General features: G+C 41.2%; 1 protein-coding gene across 2 annotated transcripts; it reads right to left on the bottom strand.

Annotated features, from left to right (window-relative positions):
- Nucleotides 1-507: 507 nt before the first annotated feature.
- LOC118368792 (dnaJ homolog subfamily C member 3-like) lies at nt 508-15,173 on the bottom strand. Of its 2 annotated transcripts, none has more exons than XM_035753208.2 (12): nt 14,287-15,173; nt 13,826-13,947; nt 13,351-13,475; nt 13,031-13,105; nt 12,089-12,232; nt 11,687-11,868; nt 11,299-11,418; nt 7,374-7,479; nt 6,981-7,101; nt 4,812-4,944; nt 4,427-4,575; nt 508-4,193 (listed from the first exon to the last, which is right to left on the bottom strand). In XM_035753208.2, exons 1-12 carry the CDS (start codon nt 14,388-14,390, stop codon nt 4,054-4,056), a joined length of 1,521 nt encoding a protein of 506 aa, XP_035609101.1. In that variant the 5' UTR covers nt 14,391-15,173; the 3' UTR covers nt 508-4,053. The 2 variants fall into 2 exon arrangements, with proteins under 2 accessions (XP_035609101.1, XP_035609102.1); XM_035753209.2 differs by having other exon boundaries at nt 13,826-13,936; nt 14,306-15,167.
- Nucleotides 15,174-15,401: the final 228 nt, after the last annotated feature.

Genomic DNA, 15,401 nt, shown 5'->3' with positions numbered 1-15,401 from the left:
ACTCCTGACCACAACTTCTGAACCACACACCTACTTAAAACTACTGACCACAACCACAACTGCTAAACCACAACTACAGACCCACACACCTACTTAACTACTGACCACTACTACTGGCTAGGGTTGGCATTTGAAATGATCACTTTCGAATAATATCATTAAAGTAACACTTTTTAAACTTCTTCCACGACCACAAACTACTTTTAAAAGTGCTTTACCAAGCCCCACAACTTTACTTGTAAAGTTAACATCTAGTTATTGGTTGTGATTACAGGGTAGTAGGAAACTAAATTGTAGGTGTGTCAAACAAATAATTAAAGTCCACATAAACATTCATTTTCATGGAACTAGACAGACCCACCACCTGCCACAGATTGCTGGAAGAGGATTCTCATATTTGCACAACAATAAAAAGACAACTCAAACAAGAGCTAGAGATGGTTCGCTATCAGTAATGTACAATTTTAAAACTTTCTTCAAAATAAGATCACACCATCCACATAAAAACAGGGTTTGTTCACATATTTTAATACAGTTTTTGAACATTTCAGTCGATTGTGTTTGGCAATGTAAAAACTATCCGTAAAAAACAAACCCCAGAAAATAACCCATCCCAGGCATTTAATTTAACACAAGGGTATCACATTAAAATGATGACATACAGTGCCCTCAGAAAGTATTCAGATCCCTTGACTTATTCCATATTTTGTTGTTACAGTCTGAATTCAAAATGGATTAAAGTCTCACCACCTCTTCCACCAAGTGAAAGCACATTTTTTGAAAATGAAACACAGAAATATCCAATTTACATACATATTCACATGTCCGAGTCAATACTTTGTAGAAACACCATTGGCAGCGATTACAGCTGTGAGTCTTTCTGGGTAAGTCTCTAAGAGCTTACACACCTGTATTATTCTAGCTTGGTTAAATTGATTGTTGGTCATTGCTAGACAACCAGTTTCAGGTCTTGCCATATATTTAAGTATATTTAAGTCAAAACTTCTTGGTAAGCAACTTCGGTGTAGATTTGGCTTTGTATTCTAGATTATTGTCCTGCCGAAAGGTGAATTAATCTCCCAGTTTCCGGTGGAACACAGACTGAACCAGGTTTTCTTCTAGGATTTTGCCTGTGCTTCGCTCCATTGTTTCTTTTTCAACCTGATAAACTCACCAGTCCTTAACGATTACAAGCATACCCATAACATGATTCAGCCACCACTATGCTTGAAAATATGGCAAGTGGTACTCAGGAATGTGTTGTATTGCATTTTCCCCCAAACATAAGACTTTTATATTCAGGACAAAGAGGGAATTGCTTTGCCACATTTCTTGCAGTATTACTTAAGTGCCTTGATACAAACAGGATGCGTGTTTTAGAATATTTTTTATTCTGTACAGGCTTTCTTTTCACTGTCAATTAGGTTACTATTGTGGAGTAACTACAGTGTTGTTGATCCATTCTCCGTTTTCTATCACTGCCATTAAACTCTAACTGCTTCAAAGTCACCATTGACCCCATGGTGAAATCCCTGAGCGGTTTCCTTCCTCTCCTGCAACGGAGTAAGAAAGCACGCCTGTATCTTTGTAGTGACTGGGTGAGTTGATATACCACCTAAAGTATAATTAATAACTTCACCATGCTCAAAAGGGATATTTAATGTCTGCTCTAAAATATATATATATATCTCCCATCAATCAATAGGTGCCCTTCCCTACGAGGAATTAGAAAACCTCCACGGTCTTTGTGGTTGAATCGATGTTTGAAATTCACTGCTCGACTGAGGGACCTTACAGATCATTACCTGTGTGGGGGTACAGAGATGAGGTACTCATTCAAAAAGTATATTAAACACATAACATTCCATGCAACTTGTGAAACACATTTTTACTCCTGAACTTATTTAGGCTTGCCATAACAAAAAGTGGTTGAATACTTATTGACTGAAGACATTTCAGCTTTTAATTTTTGTTAATTTTTCATTCATTTGTTAATTTATGAAAACCTAATTCCACTTTGACATTATGGGTTATTATGTGAAGTCGTCATAAATACCATCTGTGCAAATCCATTTTAAATTCAGGCTGTAACACAACATGTGGTGAAAGTCAAGGGGTATGAATACTTTCTGAAGGCACTATAGTTTAGCAGTCAGTGACATTCAAAGCTTTCAGTTACAGCTATACTGTATCCTTAGAATTCAATGCATGTTAATAGTTGATGGGACGATACTGACAGTCCATACAGGTTGTAGTCTATCATTTGTTTGACACATTAAAATGACTCAATAGTTTGTTCGTTGTTGCAGTCAGTCCCTTCAGTTGCTTTGAACCGTGGAACACATTTTCAGTAACATCAGGAGTGGTTATTAAAAAGAAAATAGACAAAATACAAAAAGTGCAAGTTTTCATTCAGACATGCTTTGAAATCAATGTAAAAAGGAGAGAGAATGCAACAACGCAGGCTCTTTCAGGAAGTAGACAGAGAAGCTTCATGCTCACCCTTTTGATTGGGTACACAACTAGGAAGGAGTCGTGTGATTGGCATTGAGAAAGGACTCATCTTTATATCTGTGCCATTATAGCAAGCTCAATTTTTATATAGTCAATTTTCTTCACGATTGGCTGATCCTGGTTGGTCATCAGCCAATGAAGTTGGAAGTCCCTCCCAATTGACTACATTAAAATGGTGGAAGCCCTCAATGGCACTGCCCATGCCAAAACTGCCCTTTGGCCACTAGAGGCCTCTATAATTTTCTATGGTGATTGGGTACGCAACCAGGAAGGAGTGAAAGCCAATTTAGTGGAGAACAACGTTCAGAGCTTTGCAGATAGAAATATAAGAAATATTAAAAAACAGATACATAGTTTGTGTGGTGAAGAGAACGACATCAATCTCTTATAAAACATTCTGAAAACTCTGAATGTTGTACTTTTCTGAATATAATCTGTCTGAGTAGCTTGGATGTCAGTCTGAATCTGATTTTATCCGACTTGAGCTCGTCTTAGCATTATAAATAAATGGATAAGGAGTCCGACACCCAGGTTATTGTAGCAGAGCAAAAACCAAAAGAGCTACGTTGTTACCAAAACGAGCCCTTAGAGGAAGAATGAGGCGAAAAAGAAAAAAAAACTGCAAACAAAGCAAAAGCAGCAGACAGACATCCCAAAGAAAAAGGACATGGATACTGGAGGAGGGATGCACTGATGTCATCTACAGCCTGGGCCTAGTTGGGAGGACTGAACAGCACACCTATACCAGTCTTCATTCTCGCATCGTCGACCACTCGAGTGGAAAATTGCAATTGCTCCAGAACAGAGCAGCTCATATTGCACTTAGATGTACGCGGAGGGTGAATATCAGTGGTATGCATGTCAATCTCTTTTGGGTCAAAGTTGAGGATTGATTGACTGCGTCACTATTGGTCTTTGTGTGAGGTGATGATGGGTTAAAAAGGTACTGAACTGTCCGTTCAAGCAGTTGGTACACAATTCAGTACCACTCAAGACATGCAGCCAGAGGACTCTTCATAGTCCCCAGGTCAAGAAATGAGGCTGGGAAATGCACAGTATTAAATTAGAGCCATGACTACATGGAACTCTGCCACCACAGGTAAGATTATCAGCCAGCCTTAAAACCAGATTTAAAAAAATACCTCACAACGCCGACTTTGGAGACAGACATTTTTATGTATTGTATATTATTTGTTTTTTTGTTTCCTGTTTCGACCCCAGGAAGAGTAGACATTGCCTTGGAAGCGCCTAATTGGGGTTCCTAATAAAATACTTCTCAGAGTCAACTTGCCGACACATTGTCACCCAGTTTCATCCATGTAGAATCTGTGGTAGAAAGTTTAACCCTCGAGGGACAGTAGTAGTCCACTGCCTTTGACAGTCATTCACGTCCCCGTAGTCTCATTACATATCCCACAATCCCCCAAACCCGACACCTGGGTACATCCATAAATTACTCCACGGGTTTTCATATGCCTTAAATCCCCCAATCGTAGGACCTTTCCGGTTCCGTCAGCCCCCGCATGTTTCTCGTCCTCACTAGTGGTTGAACTTGAAGTGGTAGTTGCCGCCTGACTCGAAGTGGAAGGGCCGTCCTTGGCCACCCTGACCCCCTCCTCCACCCTGCTGGCTCTCTGGGTCCAGGGGGTCCTCGCCCGAGTCAAATTTCTGACGCTTTTCTACAGGGGATGGAGAGATGTGGGAATAAGCAACAAGTTAATCTTGTTTCCACCTAGGTTTCAACAGAAATGTTGATTCCTGAAAACAGGATGTCATCATACTGCAAATAGGTTACAGCTTCCTAAATACAATCATACCAGGTATACATTTTCCAATATGGGAAGGGTTAATAGTCCTCTTATCTACAAGCTTGACGAACACTATCAGGTGCACATACAGTAAAGTACAGTACCTGGGTCGGTGAGCACCTCTTTAGCAGAGGCGATGTCGATGAACCTTTTCTCCGCCTCCTTCTTCTTTGCCTCCTCTCTGAAGTTGTCAGGATGCCACTGTTGGGCCAGCTTCCTGTACGCCTTGATGATTTCCTGTTTGTTGGCACTCCTGGAGAAAAATAACATAAGCTAAGGTAAATGACTGTTTGAATACAAGGAGCAAATGCATGCCAATTTCCCTGAGGTTATCACGGAGGTTGGTGAAAATGATTTAAACATCATGAACTTCTCAATTGTCCAATTGCTTAAAGATCACACATAGACAGTAGATTAGGTCAAGGAAGGAAGGAATTATGTGTTTAAGAAATATTTAAAACAGAGCTCCCTTCTCTAGGTCAGTCATACCTATTGACACCCAAGATCTTGTAATAGTCTCTCTTCCGGGAGAGCTTGAGCAGTTTTTGGGCTCGCTCCAGACCTTCCCTGATCTCATTGTTCTCCATGTCAAACTCCCTCGCTTCCTGGTAGTCTTCCACCGCTAGAGATGTAGGGAGGGAGAGGTAAAGAAAGGCAGAGACAGAAAAAGGTCAAAATGGATACTTGACAAAGCTGGCACTACGATCCCACTGGGATTTGACTGCAGTAAATCAGGACATTTACATATTTTACATGTTCGTCATTTAGCAGACACTTATCCAGAGCAACTTACAGTTTAGTGCATTCATCTTAAGATAGCTAGCTGAGAACCATAAATCAGTCATAGTAAGTACATTCTTTCTCAATAAAGTAGATATCAGCAAAGTCAAAGCTAGTAAGAGGGGAAAAAGTGTTAGTTCAGGCTTTAGACTGGCTATTGGCTACAAACACTGGGTTACATGGCAAGTTTGTGTTCCCCTGAGCTACAAAAAGCCCACAAGTAAACAAAGGCAGTGAGTACTTGAGGGAGTGAAAAACAAAGCAAAATAAAGTGTTATCATTCCATGCCATCATTCTCTCTGCTACAGTACCGTAATTTCTGGACTATTAAGAGCACCTGAATATAAGCCGCACCCACTGAATTATTAAAAAATATATATTTTGTACATAAATAAGCCGCAGGTGCCTACCGGTACATTGAAACAAATGAACTTTACACAGCTTTTAAACGAAACACGGCTTGTAACAAAAATTTTAAAAAATTGCATTAAACAGTAGCCTACCAAGAAAGTCACTATCTTCCTCCTCCTGTGCACTGAAAACACTGAAGTCATCTCCTTCGGTGTCGGAGTTGAATAGCCTCAGAATTGCTTCATCCGATGTTGGATCGTTTTCATTGTCGCTCTCGTCACTTTAATTCAGAGACAAATTCCTCGCTGAGCTTATGCTGCCCTCTTCAACACGCAGCAGTCCAGCCTTTCGAAACCCATTGATGATAGTGGATTTTTTGACAATGCTCCACTCTGTCAGGACCCACTGGCAGACTTGACCATAAATTGCTCTTCGCATGCGGCCCGTTTTTGTGAAGGATTTCTCCCCACTTGTCATCCAAGCCTCCCATTGAACACGGAGCGCCACCTTAAATGCACGATTTACACTGATGTCGAGTGGCTGCAAATACTTTGGGCCATCTGCTTTTCTTCCCTCTAAGCTTTTGTAGTCTTTTTGCACTGAGTCAGTTCCTCACGCTGCTGTTTCCAACATCTTATCATCGACCCATTAAGGCCAAGCTCCCGTGCAGCAGCTCTATTTCCTTTTCCAACAGCCAGATCGATCGCCTTCAACTTGAAAGCTGCATCATATGCATTTCTCCGTGTCTTTGCCATGATGAGGGTGACAAAATGACTACCGTAATCAGAATGATGGGAAGTTTGAGCGCGCTCGATTTACGTCACATTATGTGACGGAGCTCAGTTTTTTGGCGGCATGAATCTTGTGAAAGCGGGAAAAATCCATAAATTAGCCGCGTCATTGTATAAACCGCGAGGTTCAAAGCGTGGGAATAAAGTAGCGGCGTATAGTCCGGAAATTACGGTAATAGCATGGAGAAATCTGTGGTTTAAAGTACTCAAGTAAAAAATACTTTAAAGTACTACTTAAGTAGTTTAGGGTGTCTGTAGTTTACTATTTATATTTTTGACAACTTTTACTCCACTACATTCCTAAAGAAAATAAATGTACTTTTTACTCCTTAAATTTTCCCTGACAACCAAAGCTACTTGGTACATTTTGAATGCTTAGCAGGACAGGAACATTTTCTAAATTCATGCACTCATCAAGAGAACATCTCTGGTCATCCCTACTGCAGACTCACTAAACAAATACTGTTTGTAAATTATGTCTGAGTGTTGAACTGTGCCCCTGGCTATCTGCAAATAAACAATACAATTGTGTCGTCTGGTTTGCTTAATATAAGAAATGTTTAATGATTTATACTTTTACTTTTGATACTTAAGTACATTTCAAACCAAATACTTTTACTCAAGTAGTATTTTACTGGGTGACTCACTTGTACTTGAGTCATTTTCTTTTAAGGTATCTTTACTTTTACTCAAGTATGAAAAATTGGGCACTTTTTACACCACTGAGTGAAAATACCTTTCTCGTAGTCCTGGTTGAGGATGAAAGCCTCAGCTCTGTCTCGGAGGATGTTGATGTTGCGTGGGTCTCTCTGGTGGGCTTCAGAACAGATGTCTATTGCCTCAGCAGTCATCTTGTTCTGGTGGAGAAAAATGGAACAACGTATATTAAGCATTATTATTGGGTCCCAGTCCATTAGTAATTACTCAATCATTAAGTAATATACTTTTTTTTTTTAAAGTTATGTGAAGTCAGAGGTAGTAAAATTATGAGAATTTGAACACACTACCAATGAATTTCTGACTTTAGTAGAAGAAGGCCAAGCTATTACTATCAAATGACTATGGCTGAGGTCATGGTAACGGTCCACTCCATAGGTTAAATCGTTCTACAGTATGTGATGGGACCCACCTTGACCAGGCAGAAGCAGATTCTCTCATTGGCCTTGTTGGTGTAGTATGGGACATTAGGCTCTCTTCTCATCACTGACTCATACTTAGCTATGGCCTCCTGATACCTGAGAACAAACATTTAATAATATACATTTTAGAGCAACAAGACAAAAATACAACCACCATACAATAGTCAGAACTAAAATCAACCAAAGTGGATACAAATAGGTTTGGTGCTAAAACCTAAAATATAAAACTGTCAAAGGAACACAAGGAGTGAAATTATAAAACACAAAGCATGGGAAGTGAAACATAAGCCCACATGGAGGGACTACCATTTAAGACCACATAGGAAGGCAGGAATTGACATTAAGGGTTGACCTATTGCCTGGGGCTGAGCAGTCGTGTCATCCTACAAGTTGAGCCTGCTCTGAGGTTGCCCCATTTAAACAACCAAACTACGAAGAATTCCAGGAGCCTAAAACAGGTTTTTCTGGTTCCTCTCCATTGTTTAAGTGAAAGGCCAAACATTTATGGAAGTCGGCAAGTAGAGCCTGCTCAGATTCTTTTTACTGAACAAAATACAAAGAATTCCAGTATTGATCTTTCTGATTCTGGTTCAATTCTTGGACCGACTCTCTTCTCTGTGTACATCAATAATGTCGCTCTTGCTGCTGGTGAGTCTCTGATCCACCTCTACGCAAACGACACCATTCTGTATACTTCTGGCCTTTCTTTGAACACTTTGTTAACAACCCTCCAGGCAAGCGTCAATGCCATACAACTCTCCTTCCGTGGCCTCCAATTGCTCTTAAATACAAGTAAAACTAAATGCATGCTCTTCAACCGATCGCTGCCTGCACCTGCCCGCCTGTCCAACATCACTACTCTGGACGGCTCTGACTTAGAATACGTGGACAACTACAAATTCCTAGGTGTCTGGTTAGACTGTAAACTCTCCTTCCAGACCCACATCAAATATCTCCAATCCAAAGTTAAATCTAGAATTGGCTTCCTATTTCGTAACAAAGCATCCTTCACTCATGCTGCCAAACATACCCTTGTAAAACTGACCATCCTACCAATCCTTGACTTCGGCGATGTCATTTACAAAATAGCCTCTAATACCGTACTCAACAAATTGGATGCAGTCTATCACAGTGCAATCCGTTTTGTCACCAAAGCCCCATATACTACCCACCATTGCGACCTGTACGCTCTCGTTAGCTGGCCCTCGCTTCATACTCGTCGCCAAACCCACTGGCTCCTTGTCATCTACTGCTAGGTAAAGTCCCCCCTTATCTCAGCTCGCTGGTCACCCTAGCATCACCCACCTGTAGCACGCGCTCCAGCAGGTATATCTCTCTGGTCACCCCCAATTCAATTCCCCAATTCCAATTCAAAACCAATTCTTTCTTTGGCCGCCTCTCCTTCCAGTTCTCTGCTGCCAATGACTGGAACGAACTACAAAAATCTCAAACTAGAAACACTTATCTCCCTCACTAGCTTTAAGCACCAACTGTCAGAGCAGCTCACAGATTACTGCACATAGCCCACCTATAATTTAGCCCAAACAACCACCTCTTTCCCTACTGTATTTATTTTGCTCCTTTGCACCCCATTATTTTTATTTCTACTTTGCACATTCTTCCACTGCAAATCTACCATTCTAGTGTTTTACTTGCTATATTGTATTTACTTTGCCACTTTTTTTTTTTTGCCTTTACCTCCCTTCTCACCTCATTTGCTCACATCGTATATAGACTTGTTTATACTGTATTATTGACTGTATGTTTGTTTTACTCCATGTGTAACTCTGTGTCATTGTATGTGTCGAACTGCTTTGCTTTATCTTGGCCAGGTCGCAATTGTAAATGAGAACTTGTTCTCAACTTGCCTACCTGGTTAAATAAAGGTGAAATAAAAAATAAATAAAATATTCCTCCACTATGTGTAGGCAAGAGGCAGACAATATATGCCACTTCTGCATGTAAATAGCTTATTTACATTTTCGGGCAAGAAGCTGATTAAACAGCATGATAATTACACAGGTGCACTTTGTGCTGGGGACAATAAAAGGTGATTTAAAAATCTGCAGTTGTCACACAACACAATGCCACAGATGTCTCAAGTTGAGGAAGTGTACAATTGGCATGCTGACTGCAGGAATGTCCACCAGAGCTGTTGGCAGAGAATTTAGGAGTATTTCTGTCTGTAATAAAGCCCTTTTGAGGAGGAAAAACCTCATTCTGATTGGCTGGGCCTGGCTCCCCAGTTGGTGGCTGCACCCCTGCCCAGTCATGTGAAATCCACAGATTAGGGACTAATACATTCATTTAATGTACTGATTTCCTTATATGAACTGTACCTCAGTAAAAACATATACACTACCGATGAAAGGTTTGGAGTCACTTAAAAATATCCTTGTTTTTGAAAGCAAAACATTTTGTCCATTAAAATAACATAGAATTGATCAGATATACAGTGTTGATATTGTTCATGTTGTAAATGACTATTGTTGCTGGAAACTACTGATTTTTTTATGGAATATCTACATAGCTGTACAGAGGCACATTATCAGCAACCATCACTCCTGTGTTCCAATGGCACGTTGTGTTAGCTGATCCAAGTTTATCATTTTAAAAGGCTAATTGATCATTAGAAAACCCTTTTGCAATTATGTTAGCACAGCTGAAAACTGTTGTTCTGATTAAAGAAGCAATAACACTTCTTTAGACTAGTTGAGTATCTGGAGCGTCAGCATTTGTTGGTTTGATTACAGGCTCAAAATGGCCAGAAACAGACCTTTCTTCTAAAACGTGTCAGTCTATTCTTGTTCTGAGAAATGAAGGCTATTGCATGCAAGAAATTGCCAAGAAACTGAAGATCTCATACAACGCTGTGTACTACTCCCTTCACAGAACAGCTCAAACTGGCCCTAACCAGAATAGAAAGAGGAGTGGGAGGCCCCTGTGCACAACTGAGCAAGAGGACAAGTACATTAGGGTGTCTAGTTTGAGAAACAGACGCCTCACAAGTCATCAACTGGCAGCTTCATTAAATAGTACCCGCAAAACACCAGTGAGAAGAGGTGACTCTGGGATGCTGGCCTTCTAGGCAGAGTTGCAAAGAAAAAGCCATATCTCAGACTGGACAATACAAATAAAAGATTAAGATGGGCAAAAGAACAGACACTGGACAGAGGAAGGTTGGAAAAAAGTGTTATGGACAGACAAATCTAAGTTTAATGTGTTCGGATCACAAAGAAGAACATTAGTGAGATGCAGAAAAAAAAGTAAGATGCTGGAGGAGTGCTTGACGCCATCTGTAAAGCATGGTGGAGGCAATGTGATGGTCTGGGGGTACTTTGGTGATGGTAAAGTGGGATATTTGTAAAGGGTAAAAGGGATCTTGAAGAAGGAAGGCCATCACTCCATTTTGCAACGCCATGCCATACCCCGTGGACAGCGCTTAATTGGTACCAATTTCCTTCTACAACAGGACAATGACCCAAAGCACAGCTCCAAACTATGCAAGAACTATTTAGGGAAGAAGCAGTGAGCTAGTATTCTGTCTAGAATGGAGTGGCCAGCACAGTTACTGGATCTCAACCCTATTGAGCTGTTGTGGGAGCAGCTTGACTGTATGGTACGTAAGAAGTGCCAATCCAACTTGTGGGAGGTGCTTCAGGAAGCATGGGGTGAAATCTCTTCAGATTACCTCAACAAATTGACAACTAGAATGCCAAAGGTCTGCAAGGCTGTATTGCTGCAAATTGAAGAATCTTTGACGAAAGCAAAGTTTGAAGGACAATTATTATTGAAAAGAAAAATCAATATTTAAAACCTTGTCAACATCTTGACTATATTTCTTATAAAAAAAAATAAAAAAAAAAATATATCCCCCCTTCAGAGCAGGCTCAACTTGCATACAGTGGTACTGACCTCGCCTCCTCGATGTGCTCCTCGGCAGAGTCCAGCTGCTTGCTGAGCTTCTTCACCTGTTTGTAGTGGGATAAACAGTCTTTGTCATCCTGGTCCAGCTTCAGACACTCTCGGACGTGACTGCACAGAGAGAGATTTACATATAATGTAAAGCGGATTGAGATTCTTTTTCATTTTTCATAAATTTTTCATAAATTTTGAAAGAGTGAGTATTCTTTACCAACTGACAAACCTCAAGTGCCACAACCGACCACAAATACAAAAACTCAAACCAATGTTGCTCTGAAGCCCAAAACCTCTTCATTTAAATGTATTTGCTTGATAAACGTGGTTGATTCTTTGCTTAAATCACACCTCCCTATTACTAATAAATTCATGGTGAGCGTACCCTAGTGACTCCTGGTGCTCTCCCAGGCTATAATGCAGGATGCTGAGCTTGAGGAAGGCAGCTCGGTTGTCATTCCTCAGCTGGGTGGTGGGAGTCAGGTCGTGGATGGCCTTCCTGGGATCTCCCAGGCGGATGTAGCAATCAGCTCGGAGCTCCCGTGACTCAGGGTCCCAGGGGGAGAGCTGAGGAGAAAGAGAGGTAAGGTCAGTGGTGTAAATTTTCCCTTTTTATGATTTGATACAAAGACTGTAGAAGTATAGTACAGCACTGTTTGATGATGAAGGTATTGTTTAGGTGAAAAGGCATTTCTTTCCATCCTCAGACTAGGCCCTGTGACAGAGGGAGCCCCTACCTCCATGACAAGGCCCAATTTCTAGGCCCTGTGGTGGAGCTAGCCCCTACCTCTACGACGCGGTCCAGCACAGTGATGGTGGTGCTGTAGTCTCCTCTGTGGTGGGCCGCGTGGGCCTCCTCCCGCAGCTCCTCCAGCTTGTTGGCCCTCAGCAACTGGTCCCGTGCCTCCTCCTGGTCAGGGGAGCGATGCAGCTGAGGAGGAGAAGGAAGTAAATCAAATAGAATGATCAAGTTTCTGAAGAAACTGTGACATATTTATTACAAGCTTATAATTGCTATAAAAGATCAATCATATCAGGTCTAAAAATACATATCCCCACACAACACATCAAGTCTTATCTAATCCTTCAGATTCTCTTTACTTCGCCCACATCACATAATTGCAGTAACAAAATGACAATGAATAAGATTATTTTTAAGTGAAACATGAGACAGTGAAACGATATGATGGTATGAGCATTCGGAAAATACAGCAGTGAGATTTTGATTGAAATATATAGAGATATATAGAAACATAATTAATAGTATGGTAGTAGTAGCAGCATTATACACTCAGCAAAATAAGAAACGTCAACTGCGGCATCTCACAGCATGGATATTGCAATTTATTGCCCTGGCCACATCTGCAGTCCTCATGCCTCCTTGCAGCGTGCCTTAAGGCACATTCAAGCAGATGAGGAGGGACCCTGGGCATCTTTCTTTTGGTGTTATTCAGAGTCAGTAGAAAGGCCTCTTTAGTGTCCAAAGTTTTCATAACTGTGACCTTAATTGCCTATAAGTTGTTAGTGTCTTAAAGATAGTTCCACAGGTGCATGTTCATTAACTGTTATGGTTCATTGAACAAGCATGGGAAACAGTGTTTAAACCCTTTACAATTAAGAACTGTAAAGTTTTGGATATTTACGAATTTATCTTTGAAAGACAGCATTCTGAAAAATTGACTTTTTGTTGCTGAATTTAGTTGTTCTATTTCTAAGCATCTAGACTTACCACAGTCTCAAAGTCCTCCCGAGCATCCTGGGTGTTGCCCTGCTTCAGGAGGATTTTCCCTCTCTGCAGTCTGGCCTGGAAACATGGAGGCAGTTGGAGGGAGAGAGAGAGAGAGAGGGATGAATGTTGAAAGTAAGAGGAGAGAGAAACAATGAGGGAGGGAGCCAGAGAGGGTGACATGGGACACAGAGATACAGGTAAACAGGCAGAGATAGATAAAGACAGAGTTAATAACAATATCACAACATTGTGTCCATAACTGTGATTTATCATGACAACAGAGATGATTTTATTGTTGATGACTGTCTGTGTCCACTTACAGCCAGGAAGTCTGGTTTGAGCTGGATGGCTCTGGTCAGATCTGGAAGGGCTGATTTGGACTTCCCCATGGCCAGAAACACAGCTGCCCGCTTGTAGTAGGTGAGGTAGTTCTTCGAGTCTCCCTCTGAAGGGAGGTATAGGGTTGAATACATTACATCAGTAGGTGATCACATACTTTAGATCTAGCTATTTTCATGTGGCTACATTGATTACATGGCCATACATTGACTGAAAGTGTGTAGCTATAAATGGTCGATGTGTTTATCTAAGTGAAAGAGAGATCTGAAAGGATGCATGACAAAGTTGAAATACAACGATTCATCCTTTGGAAGGACTGTGTTATGCTTTGCAGCAGCCTGACTTATTTTTAAGAGAGGGTACTAACAGAGGGAGAGACAGACAGACACAAAGGCTACAGGCTGAGATCTAAGGATGTTTGAGTTATTATAACGAGTGTCTGGTTGGTAACCTTACCCACTGCATGGTGGTAGTGGGACAAAGCCTCCGCCAGTTGACCAGCGGCCAACAGCTTACGGCCCATCTCCAAGTGCTGCTCAATCTCCACATGAGTTGCCCCCAAGACACCTGAAACAACACTTTGTGTGCGTGAGCCTCTAAGAAGGCCCCAAAGCAATACATATAGCTAGTTCAGCTAACCGCATAGGAACTGACTTTAATGCAGGAAACAGAGTATGTTTTGTTGGGAAGGGGGATATTCAAAAGACAAGTGGAAAAGCAGCTAAGTTACAGCCAAAGGATTTGGGTAGCCTAGTTAGCCTACATCTAGTAGCAAGCAATGGGGGAGGCACACCTGATCATGCTGAACCCTATTACAACCGGTCGTAGCTAAGGAAATTACTGAAAACTTTAGTTACCGGTATTTTCTAGGCACAATGCAGGCAGAACTTTTACAGCACAAAACACAAGCTAACTACCTTGTCTGTCTTGTCTTACCGTCCAACTGGATGTCCAGAATGACACAGAGCAGAGACAAGTAAGACAGGACCCCGTTGAGACCTTTCCGTCGACCCGACTCCATACTTGAATACTTCAAACTTCTCCCGGAGCTGTATATTTCACGTCTCTAATTATATTGTACGCTATCATTTAAACTGTAATATCCTTCGTCGTTTTTCTTCCTGAACCTTTGAGGATAACAAGTGTTCCCATAGTCCGGTTAAGAAATAGTTCCGAGTGACACAGTGGAACGCCACTGGAAGGTTCCTGCAATTTCTTTGCGAAGGACAACACAAGTTGTTTAGACAACCAAGAGTGAGCAAAAATATAGCATGAATCTAATATATTGTTCCAATTTCTCTACGTGGCATGCCATTGAATAACTTCAGAAAATGTCAACAATCGGTGGTTTCTTAAGTGAAACTTCAACCGGTCCCGTTTACTGGCCTCCTTCACTGATTCAACCGGTCTACATTTCTTTAGTGAAGTGCAGTTCGCGAATTGTTCATTCTTTTTGAACGATTCTTTTTACCGACTCGCGAGTCAAATTCATTTTCTGTGTGATTTGTTCATTTTTGTCGTTAGTTTACCTTGCTAGTGCTGGCGTCAATGAGTCCTTACAGCATAGGCTGGCTACACGCTCTTCCGGCACAGAAGCTCCAGAGACATGATCAAACCGCCAACTGTCTGTCATATCCGCGCAAAGAAATAGATCATGAGCATAGCAAAGAAAAATACATGTTTAGAACTGATCATTGATCTCATGGTGCAAGAAATAATATAAATAATGTATTATTGAACGATATGATGGACACAGCGTTGTATAACCAAAACATACACAGCCTCAGAGCCACCTGCTCAAAAAACCCGAACTCGAGAACGAATATTTTGGAGGGGCTGCAGTTCGCGAACGATATTGTGCTTATCACCCTCACCGCAATCACGCAATACATTCCGCCAAGAGTCGTTCACAATCTAGTCCGGGGACGGCCATAACTAGACCTCGTTTCAAACGTATCATTCAATAAATCATCTTTATTGTATGCCCAGAAATCAACAAATGTACATTGTTTAAAGCACACGTTTAAAAGTC

The sequence above is a fragment of the Oncorhynchus keta genome, chromosome 35 (genome assembly GCF_023373465.1).
Source record: "Oncorhynchus keta strain PuntledgeMale-10-30-2019 chromosome 35, Oket_V2, whole genome shotgun sequence".
NCBI lineage: Eukaryota > Metazoa > Chordata > Actinopteri > Salmoniformes > Salmonidae > Oncorhynchus > Oncorhynchus keta.
Note: the sequence above shows the minus strand (reverse complement) of the source record. Positions and strands in the feature narration are given on the sequence as shown.